General features: G+C 35.5%; 3 protein-coding genes across 3 annotated transcripts; 2 read left to right on the forward strand and 1 right to left on the reverse strand.

Moving 5' to 3' along the window:
* Positions 1 to 1,816: 1,816 nt before the first annotated feature.
* On the forward strand, positions 1,817 to 9,205 carry LOC123554687 (kyphoscoliosis peptidase-like). Its single transcript, XM_053547809.1, has 10 exons — positions 1,817 to 2,141; positions 2,466 to 2,674; positions 3,110 to 3,202; positions 3,946 to 4,221; positions 4,356 to 4,508; positions 5,417 to 5,532; positions 6,312 to 6,431; positions 6,710 to 6,911; positions 8,127 to 8,257; positions 8,907 to 9,205. The coding sequence occupies exons 2-10, from the start codon at positions 2,486 to 2,488 to the stop codon at positions 9,184 to 9,186; spliced, it is 1,560 nt and encodes a 519-aa protein (XP_053403784.1). The 5' UTR covers positions 1,817 to 2,141; positions 2,466 to 2,485; the 3' UTR covers positions 9,187 to 9,205.
* A 1,673-nt stretch (positions 9,206 to 10,878) lies between these two features.
* LOC123554688 (hillarin-like) lies at positions 10,879 to 15,627 on the forward strand. Its single transcript, XM_045344970.2, has 5 exons — positions 10,879 to 11,436; positions 11,651 to 11,782; positions 12,024 to 12,139; positions 12,946 to 13,065; positions 13,736 to 15,627. The coding sequence occupies exons 1-5, from the start codon at positions 11,122 to 11,124 to the stop codon at positions 15,063 to 15,065; spliced, it is 2,013 nt and encodes a 670-aa protein (XP_045200905.2). The 5' UTR covers positions 10,879 to 11,121; the 3' UTR covers positions 15,066 to 15,627.
* LOC123554689 (uncharacterized) lies at positions 15,621 to 19,082 on the reverse strand. Its single transcript, XM_045344971.2, has 2 exons — positions 18,496 to 19,082; positions 15,621 to 16,748 (listed from the first exon to the last, which is right to left on the reverse strand). Exon 2 carries the CDS (start codon positions 16,383 to 16,385, stop codon positions 15,804 to 15,806), a length of 582 nt encoding a protein of 193 aa, XP_045200906.2. The 5' UTR covers positions 16,386 to 16,748; positions 18,496 to 19,082; the 3' UTR covers positions 15,621 to 15,803.
* Positions 19,083 to 21,876: the final 2,794 nt, after the last annotated feature.

Raw genomic sequence — 21,876 nt, forward strand, 5'->3', positions numbered from 1 at the left:
TTACTTCCCTTGCATTAGCAAAAACTTTTCAGAACGGCTTTAAATCTGTCTTATTCATATAAAACGGCAGATATTTATTTTGTGATACTAGACGTAATGTTGATTGATTGATTGATTGAATCGAATCTCCTTTAATACCATTTTTTTTATTAAAATATGCAAGAACTGCAATAAATATTACATCAAAATTGCACTTCTTGCAATTGTTTTTTTTTTTAATTTCTGAAAAGGAAAAATATAGTCATTCAAACAATTACTGATAAAACATGCAAAAATGTGAGACCCATGCCAGTTACAGCATGTGCTTTCGCACTGAAATTCCTGCTCCTTACTCTGTTGTGGAATAGGAATGAGAATAGTCTACCACCCACCCTTCATTGTTGTATATAGAAGACATTACGCATAATTCATGCCTGTCAGTGATATCAAAAGAGATTTCGGGATTTGAACACTGGATTGCAGAAAATGTTAGGAATATCATAACAGAGAATTGCTATAATTCTGAATATCTTGCCATGACAGTCGACATGTTTTATTTTTCCTACACTTTTTTTTTTATATAAGTATTGTTCCGCTTAAGCCGGTGCTAATGGGGCGTGAGAGGTGTTGCACTTTCCATTCCATTACCTTTCGTAAACAGACTCAGTCAAACCGAGTCTGCTATTAGTCTGCTTGGTTGCACTCCCAAAAGATCTTCATATAGATTTATTGTAAAATAGAAAAAAAAGTATAAATTACAATAACCATCAGTTTTATTTTTATGACATTTTGTGTTGCTAGGATGCGGACGACAGAACATGTCTCCAAAAACTGTTCTGTTCGCTCTTATTGCTTCTAGGAATGTACCTAAAGCAAAAATACCAGAGTCAGATATCAAGAGTTCTGTTCTTGGTAATCATAGGTATAGCAAACACCGTTACCACAACAGATATCCATTTCCATTGCAAAACTCTTAGCAGTTACAAATATTGCTTCTTCTGCCTCTAGAGCCGTATCTTATTCACTATTTTATATTCCACCAACATTACTTATATACTGAATATATAAAGAAACATTAAAAGTGATCACCCATAAAGATATTTATTTACAACCGTCGTAGAACAACGCTAGAGATAATGATTATTTTGAGTAAAGAAAATCAGTACATTATGTGTGCTCCTTAATTACATGGAAAAAATGTGCGAATCAGTTCAGTAGGATATTTTATAAGTGCCTGTAATGTGAGCTATGGAAGTATTTCAACAGAAACAAAGGCTGTTTTCATGCTCACTGAACGCATTGAAAATAATCTTAAAATAATTTGTATGACCTAAAATAGAAAATTATAGGCGTAAAAGTAGAACAATTGATTTGTAAAAGTTTCATTGAAAAATAAAATCTAAAATGATGTGAATACGTTTATGAATAATAACATTGTATGAGATAAGATTAGTGCTTTAGGCACGTATATATTGCAAATATTATGAACACATTCATTTCTCGGAGTAAAATCTTTAAATATTGTGACTTTGACAATTAAACATTTAAATTTTTGTTGGCTAGGGGAACTTTTTTCTTGGGTTAAACGTCACACCGACACAATGTAGGTCATAATGCCAACTTGTTTCGTGTGTATCCAAAATAAAGAAAAGCAGGCCTGATGAACTCGATCGAGCGCGTGATAAACCCGAGTAGCAGTATATGTTTGAACTCGTATTTAGATAATGTATCTTTTTGTATAAAAATGTAATGTCAAGGAAACATTTTCAAAAACTGTCCGTACGGCAAGTAACTTTTTCACCTTACAAAAAATCTAAAATGATGGGAACATATTTACAAATCTTAACATTGTAAGAGAGATTGGGGCGATAGATAGATAGTGCAAAAAATATTAACACTAATTCACTTCTAAGAGTAAGATCTTTAAATATTGTGACTTTGACAATTAAACATTTAAATTCTAGTTGGCTGGAGGAACTTTTTTGTTGGTTTAAACGTCGCAACGACAGAATGTAGGTCATAATGCCAAATTGTTTCGTGTGTATCCAAAATAAATAAGGCAGCGTAATGTACTCGAGCAGCAATTTATGTGTGAATTAGTATTCAGATAATGTGTCGTTTTATATAAAAAATTGTAAAGTCAAGGAAACAATTGACTTAAGGTAAGATGTATTTTTTCTTTTTATTTTTCTCCAGCTCATATGTTCACATTTTTAATATTCACTTTTTTGTTTATTTCTTCAGAAAAGGAATGAAGCTTATGTTAAAATAAGTCTTATTCAGTGCATTTTCCTCTTTATACCTTTTAACGCTTTTGTATAGGCTGCGTTTCTTCCGAAATTTGAAATTGATATCTAAAGTAACCAATTATTCATATGGCAATATTTACCAGGATTCTTATCCTGAAGTCATAACTTGTATCTTCAAAACCAAGCCTGTAAACGTTAACATCAATCTATTTTATACAATGCGTTTTCATGATTCAGACTCCATCAATATATCAACAATGGGTGGCTGTTATAGCTCTGACCTGAACAAACCACCAGAAGTAACAAGTCCTGCCAAGCGTATGAGACAATCTAACCAGGTTGTCATTACAGAGTTATCGGACCTGGATGAGGAAGATTTGATGCTGAAGGAGCCACCCGAAATCACGTATAAAGGTCGAGGAAGTAATAGTGTCGGGATGATGCAGGTAATTAGAAAGAAGTTTTAGCAACGAATTGATTATAATGTATCTAAGGTCTGCTAAAGTTTGACTGAAATTATGTTGAACAAACGTTCAAAGGATTGTTTTTGTTTTTATCCGTAACATTGAGTAAGGTGATCGCTTAGTTGAGATATTCAGAGCATTCTAGAGATGTTCGTTTATTTAGCTCGAACACCTCACTTGGATCAGAAACTCATACCTTGATGAAGGATTCTCACTAGACAAAATGTAATAATTGGTAAATCATGGTATGAATTCTTAAAACTGATGTTTCTTTTTCTATTTTAAGTCATCTCAATATCTTGACACAATGAATGCATCGTACTTACGTGAGTTGTTTGATGTAATTAGATTAGTTCTACATTTAATGTCTGTACAAAGATGAAACGGTTTCATCTGAAATAAACTGTCATATTGCAGCCTACGCATAAACAAAAGATTGAAAAAGAACTGAAAAAGATACAAAGAGAAACTAACAAAGAAGTAAAGAGAAAACAAGAAATACAGCTTCAAGTAAGCAAGTTTAATAATTGATAACATAACGCCTTGGGTAAAGCATGTCTTCTATGCTATAGACAGTTAACGGTTTTTGTAATATTCATCTCCCTTGTCAAAACTAGTTGCATTTTTAGGTGTCAGAATTCTTAATATCTGACAGAAATACTGTATAAAATTAGATGGTATGAGAACACGTACCATAATTCTCCACACATGTAACAAATACCAACGTAGCACCAATATAAGCAACACTTTTGTGAGAAATGTGTGTCTTATTTGTAGCATTTGTAAATAGGGCGATCAGGAGAGATAACTTGTGCCTTGTGAAAGTCATTTATTTGGGACTCGGATGAATTTTTGATAAATATTTCGACTCAACAGGATCAATTCAGTTTGCATGATATTACAAACAAACAAAAAACAGAATCCGGATCCGTTTAAATAATATAAAATATTCTATTACTGTAAAATTTGCAAGTATTTGAAGCAGCAAATACGAAATTATTTTGTTTTGACAGGATAAGTGAACAAATGGTCAAATAGAAACGCACTGTAACTTGAAATCTACGGTTTTGAACGTTGAACCAACCAGGTGCCTATCTTTCCAAAGGATGCTATTACAAGTTTCCAAGTTCATTTATCATATACTCAGTTTGCATCTAAATACAAAAAAAAAACATAACACTACCGCATGTCACAATATTTCAGAACTTTCTACAAATAGTTAGTTATATGTCCATGATAACTTATTATTTTAGGAAAAAATCCGTCAGCAAAAACATAACTTCACATTGCAAAAAGAAGAAGAAACTACGTTCAGATTGGAACAAGAAAAACACAAAGCTAAACAGCAAGAAATGTTACAAATAGAAATGGAGAGAAGGAGAGAGATTTTCAAATTTGACGATGAAGAAGGAAATATTGCTAAGGTAGAGAAAGTTGACGATGCATGGAGTAGTTTCAAAAAAGGTCGCAATTCAAATGATGATATAGAGAGCAACAATAATGAGGAAAGTAGGGTGTATAGGCCCCAGGTAAGTTAAACCTTGGCAAAAATGTTACAATTAACATTACATAATGCAACTGGATATCGCGAACTCCTATGCCAATGTATATTTATGTGTATATTAAAGTCCTAAAATCTAACGTTAATAACCTATTTCCCCAGCAATTCAACCTAACGGGTATCACGAACTCTGGTTGGGGTTTGGAGGTGCAAGATTTGGAAGAAGACCCTGAACCTGCACCACCTACGTACAGAAAGAAAGATATTGTACCAAATATAAACGAGTTCAACCTCTTCGACAAACATGCAGTTAAGGTAGGCTATGATATTTCTTTAGCAGAAATTCAAGCAACACCTATAAATTTATTAGTTTTTACTAGAGACCTCCACAAGGGACACCAGAATAGTTTCTACGAAACGTGGGAATACCCTCTCGTATTTGTTTAACAGAAAGTAATTAACCACTAAACATATTAATACTACCTGCAATTATTCCAGTTGCAGGTTTTCTCCAACTTGACATTCATTATGTTGCTGTAATAAGTAAATGAGAAACTATTAAAGCTGATCTTCGCAACCATCCACAATGTAATGGACACACTTAATTTCAGCTCAAGTATAATATTTGTCTGAAAACAAATTTGAGCCGTGCCATGACAAAACCAACATAGTGGGTATGCGACCAGCATGGATCCAGACCAACCTGCGCATCCGCGCAGTCTGGTCAGGCTCCATGCTGTTCGCTTTTAAAGCCTATTGGAATTGGAGAAACTATTAGCGAACAGCATGGGTCCTGACCAGACTGCGCGGATGCGCAGGCTGGTCTGGATCCATGCTGGTCGCATACCCACTATGTTGGTTTCCCCATGGCACGGCTCATTTTAAATCATACCTTCATATACCAAGGCATCAAGCATAACATTTCATAAATTTTATAACCCTTACTGTAAAATTTCTCCTTCTTCTTCACCTTGTTTATTATTTACGAGCTTCTAGCTCATTTAGAAAATTCGGACATTCGGTTTGTTAGTTCGATCCCTGGACAGATAAAATAATTTGATCTCGTTTTCTATCAGTTGTCTTTCATGTCTCTTTTTCATTTTGAAATGTTGTCATTTGAAGACAAGCTTGTAAAACCAGAACAAATACTTTGTGTTATTGTTTATTTATTCATAATTGAAATACTATTGAAAAATGGTGTTTCTTTCTGTACGTTATCCTAGGCTCCAGTCAGTGCCAGATCATCTGTGTCTACTCTAGTGAACTACTTGAAGACAGGAGCTGAAAACCACTTTCAACTGGTCAGAATGTTCTATAGATGGATTACTTTCAACATCAGGTTAATCAAACATATATTTTAAATCTATCACAGAAATCCATTAAAATCGCTCGCTTTATCTATATCATGTTTAATTCCTAAAATGTAACTTCATGGTTGAAATCGTGCTCGTATACTTCAATCATGGAGTCTCCTCAATATCATCTATTTAACAGAATTCCACATAAGCCGCTGCTAGGGATGTGAAGGGTGTTGCCCTTTGATTATCTCTCACGAGCAGATTCTGTCCAACCAAACATTCTATTATTTTGCTTGGTTGCATTCTATGCTTCCAAAGGATCTTCTTACAGACTTTATTCCGTATTCCGCCCAATTTCCGGTGCCCCTTGGTACTTTTTCTCTTAATGTTCTTTCTTCTGCAAAACCATTTTGTACATACGTATATGGTTCTGTAAACTTGTTTTTATATAAATTTAAAACAAAATATGTTTGTGCTTTATATAACTTAACTTCTGTAACCATAATTTATGAAATGATTTATCTCAGTGGCAATAAGCTGTTCTGCTACTTTGCAACATGATGGGAATTAATCTTGACTAAGGTTTGTTGTACCATTAAACGGTTAAAAACATCCAGTGTTGTTTTTCCACTAGTCGTAGCAAGGAGATGCCCTAATGTGTTCTTGTTACTTGTTCGTTCGTCCTCATTGTCTGTCGTCTGCTTCTGTGTATATATTTATGATTTACATATCCATACATATGTTGCTATAAGGTTACGATTGGGACTTAATATGTCCTACTGGATAAACATCCTTGCTTTTACATAATTGTTTATTGCAGTTTTGACGTTGAAGGATATTTTGGTGAGGATAAGTTACAATCAGTTGAAGCTGAGGATGTTCTGCAATCAGGAATCACCATTGCTGAAGGTTATGCCAATCTCATGGAAGCAATGTGCAGGTTCGTTTACGTTGTCACGCCTACTAGAATCTTTTTTTTTTGTCAAATCAGAATCTGAAAAAGTAATCGTATTTATTTGTAACTTTGACCCAGTCATTTTGCGTACACATTCTATCTATTTTTTCTATCATATTTTTCAACTAATCTCTTCGTAAACAATATTGTTTGACCCCAAAAACAAGACACGGGAGTGTAGATTGTTGTTTTCCGTCACAAACATATGTATACTACCCGTTTCGTTGCATTTGTACGATTTGAGTAATACTTTTTTATTGCAGGTATGAAGGTATCCCAGTTAAAGTAATTCATGGGCTTGTTAAAGGTTACAACTACCAGGTGGGAGACATTATCAACTTTACCGAGAGTCGCATCATGCACTCCTGGAATGCTGTCTACATCAACCGGAACTGGTTTTTCATCGACTGCGCATGGGGAGCAGGTCACGTAGACAGGGAAAGGAAATGGCATCGTCAATTTCAGGTCAGAAACACTGGCGCCAGATCAGAAAGAAAATGCCTCTGTACATATTATACCCTACCCCTAGGTATTCTATAAGAACCATGGTCGTGAACGGGAAAATATACTAACCCGTTTCAATCGCGCATTTCATACCTAAAACACGCAGTGGGGTAAATGTGTACTATGGATATCAAACAAGTGGTAATTTATCTTCCATTGTGCACCGGTCACATTTTTCAATACATCTTATCTTATAAAAACAACGCGTAGTTTATAGTAATTTCAACATTACACAAAAAACTTGCTTGAACTTCCCTGGTGAAGTTCCGTTCTAGATTACAAAACCATTCTGATTGGCTGTTGTAAAAATGTATGTCAATCGTCATTTTACTACACGTGTTCGCTAAAATGTGAAAATGCAGCAAAATGTGCAAAATGAATAAAATATACAGAACAGACGCAGACCAATGTACGATTTCAAATTAAAGATCATATACAAGATGAATTTCATTCATCATTTCGAGTTTTAGTGTAAAATTTTGATTTTTTTAAAATCTGTTTTTGTTTGTTTACGTTTCGCCAAACATGTGCGCACTGCCGTGACCTCTAGACCGGATGTTCATTAGGGAAGTTCAAGCAAGTTTTTTCTGTAACGTTGACGAAAGCATAAAATATGTTGATAATCTCAGCAATATGGAATATTGAGACAATGTGACTGGTGCACGATGGAAGATAAATTATCGCTTGTTCAATATACTAGGTACCCATTCACCGAACTGCGCGTTTAAGTTGAGAAATGTACGATTGAAACGGGTTAGTGCACTTTCCCGTTCATGACCATGGTTCTTATAGAATACCTAGGGGTAGGGTATAACATGTACAGAGGCATTTTCTTTCTGATCTGGCGCCAGTGGTCAGAAATGTCTGTCTTATTATTATGTAAATAAGCACGATTAGGAGAAAATGAAAATTGCCACCAAAAGTTATTCAGTTCACACATGGCCACAAGAAAACGACCTAATTGACATAATAGCCACATGAAAAATTAAAAAATGTGCTTGCAACAAACTCAACAAGTAATTCGAAGTTGTGGCTATAAATAGTATTAGTAATCGTCAACTCAGTGTTTTAAGTAAATAGTATTCGCCAATGCAAAAATCGATGTGAATATTATTCGTCAATATTTATATATGTACAACAGTTCCATTCATGAGATATTATGATTTTTTTCTTCAGGAATTTTATTTCATTGTTGATCCAGATAAAATGATTGTAGATCATTTTCCGTTCATGGATAAGGATTTGAGAACCAGTGCAAAATGGCAACTTTTGCCCTCTCCCGTTAGTGCAAACTCATTCAATCAAAGGTAAAGAACTATTCTTTGCATTTTCCTGCTTGTCACCTGACTCGTATACTAAAGAACAAAGAAGCTTTAATACTTCACAGATATTGTCAAACCAGTAAATTAGAAAGACCAATCCTGCTATGTGGTTAAAAGTGATAAGAGAATATAATGTTTCTATCCGACTTCGTTTGATTACTTTCTCAATTCAGATACGAATAGATCAGCCTCTTAATAACTCTTTTCACAGATATTGTACAATATGTACTTCATGAATAAATATTAGAAAAAATGAAAATGTCCTGCTTATGACTGGTTGAAAAGTAGGATAAGCACGCAAATATGTTTGCTCAGTAATTTCTTTAAAACTGCAAGTGACACCCTATAGGCTAAATACAATAAAAGCATTATTCTGGGGGGGGGGGGGGGGGGGGTATTTTTGTTTTTCTGTATTATTCGGATGCAATCATAAGTCCCTATTCCTATGGCAATTAAAATACGATGACCAGTTTCCACGTTTCCACTTCCATGTCTGGAAATGCCCTACCGTTCTGTGGCTGAAACAGAAGCCCCAGCTCTCGGTTTTTTTGATGATTTCAAGCGGGTGGGTTGTTTCATTTATTCTATCTAGAACTCCTGGACACGTCTCATTACGACATATGTTTGCTTCTAGGTTAAAGATGGAGAGAGCAGCGTTAGAATGGGAAGTCAAACCAGTAACTCACACACAGCACCATATTATTACAGTTCGGAAGGAGATTGTCGTACAGTTAGAGGAGGTGGCAAGTATTCTAGAAGACTATACCGTACAGTTTCAGAGAAAAGATGGTAGCCGGAATTTAGACAAGTTCTTCTTTGCTTGCAAACTAAACGAAAGAACATTAAGAATTGAAATACGCCCACCGGAAGAAGTGGACTATTTACTTAATATATATATGCACAGAGGAGTATAGACGCAACAGGAAAGTCGGAACTACTTGTTACGTACATTCTGAAATGCGTAGAGGTTCTTCAAACGTTGCGGCAGTTTCCGACAAACTTTCGTATATTCGGCGCCGTCCCAGATTATGCAAAGTACGGCTTTTGTTCAGACATCACAAAATGTTGTGAGTACACTTGCTCTTCCGGAGAAATGATTCTTCCTTTAAAAACAAAACGAAACGTTGTGTGTTTGACAAAGCTGGAACACATCGAAGAAAAAAAGGATCTGACAAATTATTGTTTAGTTACTGCAAAAGACCGCGGTATTTCCATCAAAATGAGGTTTCCATTCGAAGGTTATTACAAATTCACTCTATTTGGAAAACAGGATGCCGACAGTGGTTCTAGACCGGTTGCAACATTTCTCATCGACTGCAACCAGTCCAGTCACGTGCATTCCGGATTTCCGGTTGCGTTTGAAGCGGCCATTGAATTAAAATGTACGTTATACAAGCCGCTGTGGAAAGATTTGCCTTCAAACTCCACTATTGTAATAGTAATGGGATGTCCAAATCTAGCTAAAGCTAGCGTGTTGTATCAGGAATTTGAAAAGGACGAAAATGGCATCTTTGAAAGAACAGTGACAACGCCACCTGCCGGTCAGCCATTTACTATATATGGACAGAAAACGAATGATGGTCCACTGGTCGGACTGTATCATTTTACAATTTTCTGAATTCATTTACTCAAAACTAAAGTCGTTAACCTATATTTTGACAGTCTCGTACGAGTATGGGTTTTGGTTTCAACATTACATAGCCGGAGAGGTCTAACATCAATTTTCGAATGAAATTACTAATTCAAAACTGTAGCAAACTGTATTTTAAAACAATTTGAAAAAAATGTCTTATGATATTGTGATAAATCAAATATGAAATCAAATATAATTTCTAAACGATCTTAAAACCTTTGCGTTATGTTTTCATCCCAGTATTCGTTCCAGATTTTAAAAATTGCAGTAGTCAACCTCTTTATTTCTCTTGCCAACTAAAAATCTTCGTTATGTTCTATTTCCTTTAAGTTTACCTTACGATATGCTGCTCATTCTACCCGCAAATGTATTGTTATCCGGCACAACTGCATATGACACGCAAGTCGAATACGGATGAACAATAATTCTAAGATTCAAAACGATCTAATGTAGATAAATATGTCTGGCTAAAGTTAAATAAATTTCAATCGTGAATTTGATTACGGGGTAGAGTTGCAAAGGTGGTGTGAGATGTGAAACCAAAATTTGTAGTCCTGTTTGGCGCCATATAACCTATACTGTGTTGGTGCGCCGTAAAACCCAAATAAATAAATAACAAATAAATATGCAAAGGTGGTTTGCCTGAAACCAGCATTGTCTCCCATTTATTTATATTTTCCAAACGACTTAAAAAGTGTTTCCATAATTTTAACGGTTTAAGTGGAGGTAATTTCCTTTAAGCGAATTTATATAAGTACCTTTCAGCTTTTGTTTTAATCAAAGAAATAATTTCAAACTGTAGGAGAACTGATCACGTCAAGCTTTGATTTAAAATGAAAACAAAACTAAAAAAGATTAGCAGACCATTACAGAATATAGAGGACTTAAATGTAACACAAGTCAACGGATTAGAAATGCTTGAAAAACTCTTTAAAAAATCGGTGGAATAAAGTGATTGTTCAGCTGTTTAAAACGACTTTCAAAATAAATGGAAATTATTTCTTCCTTTTTTTATTTGTGTTCATATTTGAAAAAATAAGCAATGAAACAGTGTTATATTTCATAACATGTGCGCTGGTCTAATTCATACATCTTTATGGGTTAGCATCGGCTAATAATAATAAAATATTAAAACAAGATATGGCTAAGTCTTAACAATGAATGTTATTAATGAACGCACTTACGCTTTTGAAATTTGTCAAGGATAAATTCTATAATGCCTTTGACCAAGGATACAAAAAGTCAAGAAAAGGTCAAACCAGCTGTTGTGGAAAGTGCACAGTATGAAAACGAGACAAGGGAAGGTCTAAAACCTGAACCACCCCGGAATCAACAAGAACCACTGGCTTATCGGAATAAAGATGGAACAATTAAAGTGTACGAGGAAGGCAAGGCGCCATTTGTCTGGGTCAGAGATAGTTCGGCCACCAAGTCCAAAGCAGAAAGGGACAGTAAATCCCCTACAGCTTCGTTGTCCAGTCAGTTATCAAGGACTGGTGAAAGCTACACAGAGTATCCAAAGCCTGACAGGGTAAAGTCTATTTGTTCTGTTGTACTTAAAGGCTTAGAAAAATTCTTGCATTATTGATTTCAAGCATCTTAGGAGAGCAAAAGATATAAACATGATGTAGAAAATGTGCGGTCAAAATGCGTTAGCAAATAATACATGCATGCGCTCTCGTACAAGAATGGATTTTAAAACTTTCCTTATATTCCATGTTTCTGAAATGTATACTACTTTTTAGGATGCATTCACGGGTGAAGAGGTTGTAGCTCCTGTATCTCCAGTGCCTCACATAGCGTTGCCAGGGAAACGGAGACAGGATATAATGCCAGACGACATGACTTTTCGCGATATTGACGAGCATGCGATTGGGGTACTAGTATTCATAATCTTATTAATTCTGAAACAGAATTAGATTTGCATTTTATGTCTGCATATACCTAATACTAACGCAAACAAAGCGTTTTCTTTTATTAAGATGAAAATATATACATGTGTATTCTTTTCAAAAACTTAAGACACGTAACCGTCAGAACTTATTCGTCAATAGCCAAATAACCTTATTTTGGTAGTGGCTAATGTTTTGATATAATATCGAATTATATCTATTACAGGCCCCGTCATTTATAAAAGAAGATTTGGCGAAGTTGGTCGAATATTTGACATCGGTCGCTCGGACACCTGTAGAACAAGTACGGGCTTTTTTCATGTGGATCACTCATAATATAAAGTAAGTAAGAAAACGTAAACGGTAAGATGCGATTTGTGCGGATGTGCTGCCTCTTTTTGGTGAGTTTTTGTGATCGCTCGATGTCCGGCGTCCGTCGTCTGTCTGTCGTCTGTCGTCATTTAGCTTGTGTATGCGATAGAGGCTGTATTTTTTAACTGATCTTCATGAAATTTGGTCAGAATGATTGTCTTGATAAAATCTAGGTTGCTTTCGAAAATGGGTTACCTGGGGTTAAAAACTAGGTCACTAGATCAAATCAAAGAAAAACCTTGTGTATGCGATAGAGGCTGTATTTTTTAATTGATCTTCATGAAATTTGGTCAGAATGATTGCCTTGATGAAATCTAGATCGGTTTTGAATATGGGTCATCTGGAGTCAAAAACTAGGTCACTAGGTCAAATCAAAGAAAAACCTTGTGTATGCGATAGAAGCTGTATTTTTCAATTGATCTTCATGAAATTTTGTCAGAATGATTGCCTTGATAAAATTTAGATCAAGTTCGAATATGGGTAATCTGGGCTCAAAAACTAGGTCACTAGGTCATATCTAAGAAAATACTTGTTTAAACTCAAGAGACCACATTTTTAATCCAATCTTAATGAAAATTGGCCAAAATATTTGTTTCCATGAAGTCACTAGGTTAAACATGTTTACACTGTTATAGTGTGTTTCTCAGGTGAGCGACCTAGGGCCATCTTGGCCCTCTTGTTTATTTTTTTATATGTACATGTATCGTACATTCGGTTCTTTTGCTAAAGGTTGTGTATGTTAAAAGAAAACCATATTTCCCTTTGCTATGTTACAGTTACGACACTGCTGGGTATTTTGGACGAGCACCTTTGCAGCAAACAGACGCAGAGTCGGTATTGAAAACGAGGCTTACAGTATGTGAGGGCTACTGTAAGCTGTTTGAAGCATTTTGCAGGTGTGTAGCTATATATTTTAAAGTTGACGATCTATTGTTTTCAGTTTAAGATATACTGTTACTCCTCATAAAATGAACAAACGTGTTTGTAAACATAGACGGTTCCAAACTGAAGGGGATCCATGCTAAAAAATAATGACAAAATACAATACATATCGCATATTTGTAGCCCTGACCAACCTATAAACCGGGCCAGTCTATTTTATAAGTACAACAACACTGCTGACCCATTTAAACGAGGAGTATGTATAAGGTTTATACAGCTGTATTACCTTTGTAATATTTCGATATACATTGCTCACCAGGGCCATTGTCTTAGCGCGATAAATTTACAACGAGAAACACTAACTGCTGATTAATAAAAGATGATAGATACTTTTATATTGCATTTTTTTTTGTAGAAATAGTCCATTTGAAACATTCACTTTTTTTCGTTGTGTCATGATCGCTCTCGGAAAATGGTAACTTCTATTTCACAGGGGTTCATTAGTAGTTAAAGCAGCTGTACTTGTGAACAGTAAATATTGTACTACAGCGTTTTTGTCATGCAGTCTGTGAAATTTAGCGGGTGATTCATATTGGGGAAGTTACATAGATAACAAAACCGTTGATTGCCTGCTAATAAATAATAGATATCATATTATTTGAATGCATTCCCTGTTGTTTTTAGAGAAGCTGACATACCCGTCAAAACAATATCTGGCTATGCAAAGGCATTTGGTTGTAAACCGGAAGAGGATATCACAAAAGACATTCACAATGCGCATGCGTGGAATGCTGTTTTCCTGGATGGCGGCTGGTTCCTGCTCGATGTTACGTGGGGTGCTGGATTTGTGAAAACAAAGGAGAAAAAGTATGTTCCCAAGTTCAACAATGCCTATTTTCTCACTGACCCCGTCGTATTTTTAACTGACCATTTTCCGGCATCGGTAAATGTCTATGCAAACTGCGAAAGCGGGAAGGAGTGGCAACTTGTTGTTGACAAAATTTCGAGAGAAGATTTCTTGAAGATCGTCAATTTTGATAAACACGGAAAAGAATGGGGAATTAAACCAGTAACTCACACAAAGTCTATTATACACAATATAGAATATGAGCTAGACGTAGTTTTGCGAGCAACATATACCGAAATGCTTGACTTCATAGCGTTTATGTACGAGGATGACAGAAAATTAGATCAGTTTACCTATACGTACATGCTGAACGAGGAAAAGGTAAACGTTCATGTTTGTTTACCAACGACGGGTGTTTTCGCGCTTCAAATATATGGACGGCGAAAGAAAGATGGCCGAAGTGCGGATTATCAACCGATAGTGAAATATGTTCTACAATGTGTAAAGGCTTATGAAGCCCCTGTTCCTTATCCGGCCTATCACACTGTATACGGTCCAGTTAGTGACTTGAAAAATTACGGGGTAAGTGATGTCGGGGCTACTTTTCAAGAAGCGGAAGAAGGGGAGATAATTCTGTCAGTAAAGCCAACAAGATATGTAGATATTCTGCCAAAACTGAAGTTTGGCAATCATAACATTGACTTAAAGGAAAATTGTTTCGTTGACTATTCGGATTGTTTCCAGTTCATAAACATAATACTGCGGCTCCGGTATGAAGGTTATTACAGACTTGAATTACTCTCGAAACCAGAAAAATCAAATCAATTCAGTCCATTCGTTGCATACCTTATAAAGTGCAAAAAAGCATGTACAGATGGCGTTTTTCCCGTTTCGAAAGAATATGCACTAAAATACAAATGTTGCATTCTTGAGCCTTTGACAAAACATTTACCGCCCAAATCAGATATTTTCGTCTGCGTAAAATCGCAAGTGGCAACAAAAATAAAATGCAACGAGTGTGATCTGGAAAAAGTGGACGACATTACTTTCGAAGGGACAATAAAAACACCGGCAGAAGATTGCCCGTTTTCTGTAGACGGGTGTGACATGGATGGTGTGTACCATACACTATATACATACAACACAGTCATTCCAACTGAAATGTAGCGGCATCAATGAAACTTGGCACAATAAAAAAGTCATGAAAGCCTCTCACTAAAATTTAACCTGCTTGCTCCAGTGCAATGAATTTGCATAGGAAATGGAACTTGTTACGGTATATGAACTTTTACATAGTTTTATTTGAATAAAACTTGTGTAATATATGAAATAACTTACTGTAAATGACTAAATGGTCGGTTACATTTACGTTATCTGCATCATATGTCGGTAAAAGTTACAATTTTCATTACTGTATACTCTTACAGTAAGACATAGTGTAACGTATAATAGTATAACACGTCTCCATATATAAATCTCTGGTTCATTCATTACATTTTTGCAGGTCTAATAAGTCAAAAGCAAAACTGTGAAAATTGATTTCTGATGTCATGTAATAAAACACGTATGGAATGTCTTGCCGGGTCGATAGTCCAAACTATTGGTAATCGGACCTCGGGCAATGATTTTGACTATTGACCGGCAAATCATTCAACAAGTGTTTACAAAAATACAGGGAACGGAGCGGTTGCAGATGATGTAGATGATAATAAAGTTTAGAAATTCTTAACTACTGCATAGCTTTATTTCTTTACTCATGAGTCGAAAGAATCCAGAAAAATAGTTTTCTTCTCGTCAAAACTATTTCCTTTTCTTCTGCCAGTTTCTTATCTGTCTTAAACACCACCTACAATAAACATCACCGGAAGCAACCTGAGTATTTATCTGGTTATTCAAAAGTAATTTTTAAAAATCTTCAATATCATCTATATAAAGGTCTTTCTCTTCGCGGCTAAATCCTTTTTTATTCTTATCTACCCTTGGTGTAGCATTATATCGTTTAGTTATATATGTTGTTGTGACTGGGTTATTCTTATTCAATGGCGTAGATGCGAGTCCGCGTGTGGTTGTTGTTTTTGTCACCTGGGGACTATTTTGCGTAGACACAGCATCTTTATTTAGTCCAGTTTGGCCTGCTGAGGTATTTTGCAGAGTATTTCGTTTTAAGTCATTGTCAAGCTTGAACGACGAACTGGGTGTTTTATTATTTCTGTCTAAGTTCAATTTACTTTTCTCCGCAAAGGGGTCTTTCACACTAATTGTCTTTAAAGGGTCGTGATATGCTGTTTTCGGCAACAGAACGGAATAATTCGTTTTTACGTGCCCAGTAATAGTAGCTGCGCCCGCATGACCAATTGTAGTACTTGTCTTTGATTTGCTAGGATTTATGTCACTGGATAAAGTAAATTCTTCCAGGTCATCATCAAGTTCTGTAACATTTATAATATCGTGATGAAATCCTTTTCTTCCTCTTCGCTGATTCGCCATTTTAAGACACTTTTTTGAGAAATTAACAAACGATATCTTTGATAAATTATTCTCCTTTAAATCAAATGGTTGCTTCCGCAATCATGTGGCCATACAAACCAGTTCACACTGCAACGCGATATTCAAGTTTAACTTTGCCTTAAAATCCAGTTCAAGCTACGCACTGGAAAGTGATATTAAAACATATCAAGTGAAATGTTATATCCGCGTATCTCTAATTATGTGGACTGATCCAATTAGAGCTAAAATGTTACACAATATTACAAAATCCAGCACAAGCTTCATTAGCTAGAGATGACTTCTAGAACATGTGATCCTTCTCAACTGCAAATCCTTCTTCGTATGTTCCCTTTTCATGCAATCCTAAAAAGTGAAGAATGAGCTATCTTAGACATGTGGGTAACAAAATAAATATGCGATTTAACTGGGTTTACTTAACCGTTAAAACGGCAATATTTGACTAGGGCTAAAGTAAATACCTCCGTTGGGCGGCATTCTCCTTAATTTAAACAAAACGTGTTTTACAAGAACTTAAAACGATCTTTAAAAAGAGGGCAAATATCGAAACAAATTCCCATTCTGTGACAACAATGCTATGAAAAATGAGCCACACCATGAGAAAACCAACATAGTGCGTTTGCGACCAGCATGGATCCAGACCAGCCTGCGCATCCGCGTAGTCTGATCAGGATTCATGCTGTCCGCAAACGGTTTCTGTAATTGCAATAGGCTTTGAAAGCGAACATCATGGATCCTGACCAGACTGCGCGGATGCGCAGGCTGGTCTGGATCCATGCTGGTCGCAAACACACTATATTGGTTTTCTCATGGTGCGCTCATTTTAAAATACTAATTAGATCTCGAGCGTTTTATAGGCTTTTAGCATAGCGTGTTTTATTACTTTATGATTTTTGGGTCGAAAAATATGGCTACCTTTTACTCGGGAAATGACATACCGGCGCAATTCGACAACGATGTGTAAGGTCATTGCGTTGACATGTCGTAAATTAAATTCATTTACGCTAACTAAACAGTAGCCGTTAATTTCTACTTTTAATAATAACTATTTTATTCTTTTGGCAAAGAAAACTGGTAAAAGACTATAAAATGCTCCAAACTTTTGAACCAAACTTCGTATAAGTTGTTATTGAAATAGAGGCTTTGTGGACAGTTCACACTAATCTTTCTGTTGCAATAGAGTGTGAGTTTTAGAAAAAAGTTCCATGCCGAATTTGATCTTTCTTTTTACCTCAGCCTGCCTTGTAAAAAAAAAATCAGAAATGGGGATTTGAAAGTAAATGCTGCTAAAGATCAGCTGGTTTTGATCTTGTGAGCTCAGGGTTAAGCAGACGTGGTCACATGACCCCTCATGAGTGAACAAGGTTTTGTTTCATCAAACGATGACTTAAGGTGTTAAGTTATCTTAAAAGCGATGACTGTTATTATAAATATACTTGTTAATGTAAGCTATTTAGCTCCTAATGATAATAATAATAATAATAATAATAATAATAACAATAATAGTAGTAATGATAGTAGTAATAATAATAATGATAATATATCTTAAATTGCCGCGTTGTTTAAGTACATATAGAGCTATTCTAGTCATATGTATAATTGAGCCGCGCCATGAGAAAACAAACATAGTGACTTTGCGACCAGCAAAGTCACAAGACCAGCCTGCGCATCCGTGCAGTCCGGTCAGGATCCATGCTGTTCGCTAACAGTTTCTCTTATTGCAATAGGCTTTGAAAGCAAACAGCATGGATCCTGGTCGCAAAGCCACTATGTTAGTTTTCTCATGGCGCGGCTCACATATTTATATAATAAAACAGTATCACATCTGATTTATAACTTTTCACCAGTGCACTTGAATAATTTTCGTGTGAACAATTGTAAAAATATTTAAAGTTTTACAATCTGTCAGTCTTTAAAATTTATCACTTTTAATACATTATATGCAGATAACTATATCGCCAAAACGTAACGAGAACCCCTTATCGCGTGTGTAAAACAAAACTCATTTACTTGCATTTATACACCCCCACCCCCCTAAAAATGCACTTGTTTAAGTATAACGAAATAAAGTTAAATCTTAATTATAACCTACCTTAACAGTTCGAATATTCCCGTGTCTATGTCATTTAAGTTCCAATGTAAGCGTCCACCAGCAGCTTTTTTCTTGTTCTAATTAAAATGAAACTTTCCTCCTCACGCATTCGGTGCCAGTCGCCATGTTATATCTCTTAACAAAAAATGCACTTTTTTTTTTTTACAAATGTTCATTCCTCGGTCACGATTTCAGAGTTGTCAAACCATGGTTTTTAACCGATAAATAAATACAATAGCAGTTATTCAAAAGCCATCCGATTGAAGACCGATAAAACGCCACTTCGCAAGGTTTTAACCATTCACGACATAATTATATAGTATTGAACAAGATTGTCCGTCTATTTGATAAAATATTCTATATTAAGATATCTTAAGTATTTGTTGTATTATTTATGAAATGGTATATCTTTTAACCCTTGTACATATCAAAAGGGATTAGCGAGTCACCAAAGCAAACTGTAAGTGTTGAATCGAATGATGTTACTAATCTTTGACATTAAAAACATGCGTAAACAGTACCCGTTCCACTTTAATTTATTTGGTATTAATGCTTAATATAATACTGCGTCATTTTCTACAATATACATTTTAATACGTTCGTACCGCTTAAAAGGCGGGTTAAACCTATTAAATAAATGTCCGTTGTTACGTATTCAAGATATTTACAAATAATTTCATATTAAAGTGTTTAAAAATCGCACAGTAGAAGAAAAAAGTATTTATAAAGCATTTTTCATCACTAGTCAGAACCTTTTTATTGATTCGAGCATGCTTGCTGATGTAACATTGATTGATCTATAATTGAGCCGCGTCATGAGAAAACCAACATAGTGCGTTTGCGACCAGCATGGATCCAGACCAGCTTGCGCATCCACGTAGTCTGATCAGGATCCATGCTGTTCGCTTCCAAAGCCTATTATAATTAGAGAATCCGTTAGCGAACAGCATGGATCCTGACTAGACTGCGCGGATGCGCAGGCTGGTCTGGATCCATGCTGGTCGCAAAGCCACTATGTTGGTTTTCTCATGGTGCGGCTCATATATTGATTGATCTAAAACAATCAAGAACATCTACATAATAAATGAAAACATTCCTCAGGTAACCAATAAAAGACTCCTTTATAGCAACTGCTAATTGATAGAATGATTCTGAATGTTAGTTTGTTGCTTGCATCAGAATATTTAAAGAGGAACATTCCTTGATTAGTAGGGCAACGCTCGCATTAGAAAAAAACTGATTGTAAGACAGGGTGAGAAACTTGGCAAGACTTGCGTAAATGGATCAATTTGTCACAATATATTACAATTTATTATATCTCATGTAAAACACCTAATGCAAAGTCCTCATCTCCCAAAATGTACTAATTTTAATGTCTCTCACGCCGATCCGCGTTTTCGAATATCCCCGGGTAATAAATAACACCTCGCGGATGTGTCCTTTGCGCATCGCACTCAATGGTTGCTTCGGTATAATAAGATAAATAACACATGGCAGCGAGGGTGTTATTGATATTGTCAGCCCTCAAAATATATTAACATCCTCGTCTATCGGCTCAGGTATTAATAAATTTATCAGGTTGACAATGTCAATTACACCCTTACTGCCATGTGTTATTTATATATAGACGTGGTACATGTGCATACATTTACACGAACAGTTATATGGGCGACTGCGTTCGTAGTATGCGGCTTCTGATCTTGTAGCTGATGCAGACAAATCGCCACTCCAGACTAAACTTATTGGCAAACTGCTTCTTAATGGTGTGTTCTTCATGTTTCCCCAAAAATTCAGTAAGAACCCGATTCTTATTTCATAATTTTTAACTGACAGGTTTAATTGGGAAGGTCATGATAAGACCACAATCAAGTGATAAAGGCAATTTATTTATCAGACTCAATTATTTGTGGTGTACTTTACAGGAATGCAGTGACATACGACATATTATGAAGTGTGAAAATATTTAATTAAACATTTCACTAAAAGAGCTAGCTAGGGAACAAATGACTCTTTTAATTCTTTGCTCAACATAATCCTTTGAAACAAACTGAAAACAGTCCGTCATTTTGCTAGACATTCACATCTGTTTCGGCTCCAAATTACAGATAAAATAAATGATGGAATTCACACTCAGCTTACCTCTGAAGACACAAATTTGTTTGACAACAGCAATTTCATGGTTAATTAGGAAGGTCAGATTTCTTCACCCCCACATATTTGCCAATAAGTAGGTAAGACGTTCTGATAACCGGGCTTCGCCCGGTTATCAGAACCTCTTACCTATACATAACTACATTTACATAATTTGATATTAACTTTAGCTGACACAGAAAAATCGCCTCTCATGAGCTGACATCATAACTAGGTAACTTAGTATAGGTAAGAGGTTCTGATAACCGGGCGAAGGTTATCAGAACTTCTTACCTACTTATTGGCAAATATGTGGGGGTGAAGAAATCTGACCTTCCTAATTAACCATGAAATTGCTGTTGTCAAACAAATTTGTGTTTTCAGAGGTATGCTGAGTGCGAATTACGTCATTTATTTTGTCTGTAATTTTTGGAGCCAAAACAGATGTGAATGTCTAGCAAAATGGTGGACCGTTTTCAGTTTGTTTCAAAGGATTATGTTGAGCGAAGAATTAAATGTTTAATTAAATATTTTCACACTTCATAATATCAGTATGACACTTCATTCCTGTAAAGTACACCACAAATAATTGAGTCTGATAAATAAATTGCCTTTATCACCTAATTGTGGTCTTATCATGACCTTCCCAATTAAACCTGTCAGTTAGAAATTAAGAAATAAGAACCGGGTTCTTACTGAATTTTTGGGGAATCATGAAGAACGCACCATTAAGAGGCAGTTTGCCAATAAATCATAACTGTAGCAGACAAGTCCCTTCTCATGATATGACATTATAACTATTGTTACTTACTCATGGCTGACATAGACAATGTCGTAATGTTTTCCTAATTAGAACTAAATTTGCTTTACGGAGCCGATACAATGTTGGCGGATTTCAGATATACAGACGATTTAAATGTGTGAGATTTCCTAACAACTCAAAATGCGGAGCCGTGCCCAAAACTTAAGTCAATTTATTTAAAGCCATAAACTAAAATTTCAAATAAAATCCTGAAAGAAGACATAATTATTGTAAAATCTACCATTCTTGTATGATCATTGACAATAAATCAAACACATTTGGTGATTCAGCAGTTCAAACATTATAGAATTCGGGCATACATCTATTTCATACAATTACAACTTGGCTCGTTCGTTTTATTTGATGTAATCAAAAAACAAACATTTTTGACTGGCCTCAATAGCAATTAAGTAAAAAGGTACTATATTTGTAGAAATAAACACAATATA

Source organism: Mercenaria mercenaria, chromosome 7 (assembly GCF_021730395.1).
Source record: "Mercenaria mercenaria strain notata chromosome 7, MADL_Memer_1, whole genome shotgun sequence".
NCBI classification, from domain to species: domain Eukaryota; kingdom Metazoa; phylum Mollusca; class Bivalvia; order Venerida; family Veneridae; genus Mercenaria; species Mercenaria mercenaria.

Coding starts and splice junctions, on each gene's coding strand:
- LOC123554687 (XM_053547809.1), top strand. CDS start 2,486: ATGGGTGGCTGTTATAGCTCTGACCTGAACAAACCACCAGAAGTAACA. Junction 6,432..6,709: donor CTCATGGAAGCAATGTGCAG/GTTCGTTTACGT, acceptor TTTTTATTGCAG/GTATGAAGGTATCCCAGTTA. Junction 6,912..8,126: donor AATGGCATCGTCAATTTCAG/GTCAGAAACACT, acceptor TTTTTTCTTCAG/GAATTTTATTTCATTGTTGA.
- LOC123554688 (XM_045344970.2), top strand. CDS start 11,122: ATGCCTTTGACCAAGGATACAAAAAGTCAAGAAAAGGTCAAACCAGCT. Junction 11,437..11,650: donor AGTATCCAAAGCCTGACAGG/GTAAAGTCTATT, acceptor ACTACTTTTTAG/GATGCATTCACGGGTGAAGA. Junction 13,066..13,735: donor CTGTTTGAAGCATTTTGCAG/GTGTGTAGCTAT, acceptor TGTTGTTTTTAG/AGAAGCTGACATACCCGTCA.
- LOC123554689 (XM_045344971.2), bottom strand. CDS start 16,385: ATGGCGAATCAGCGAAGAGGAAGAAAAGGATTTCATCACGATATTATA.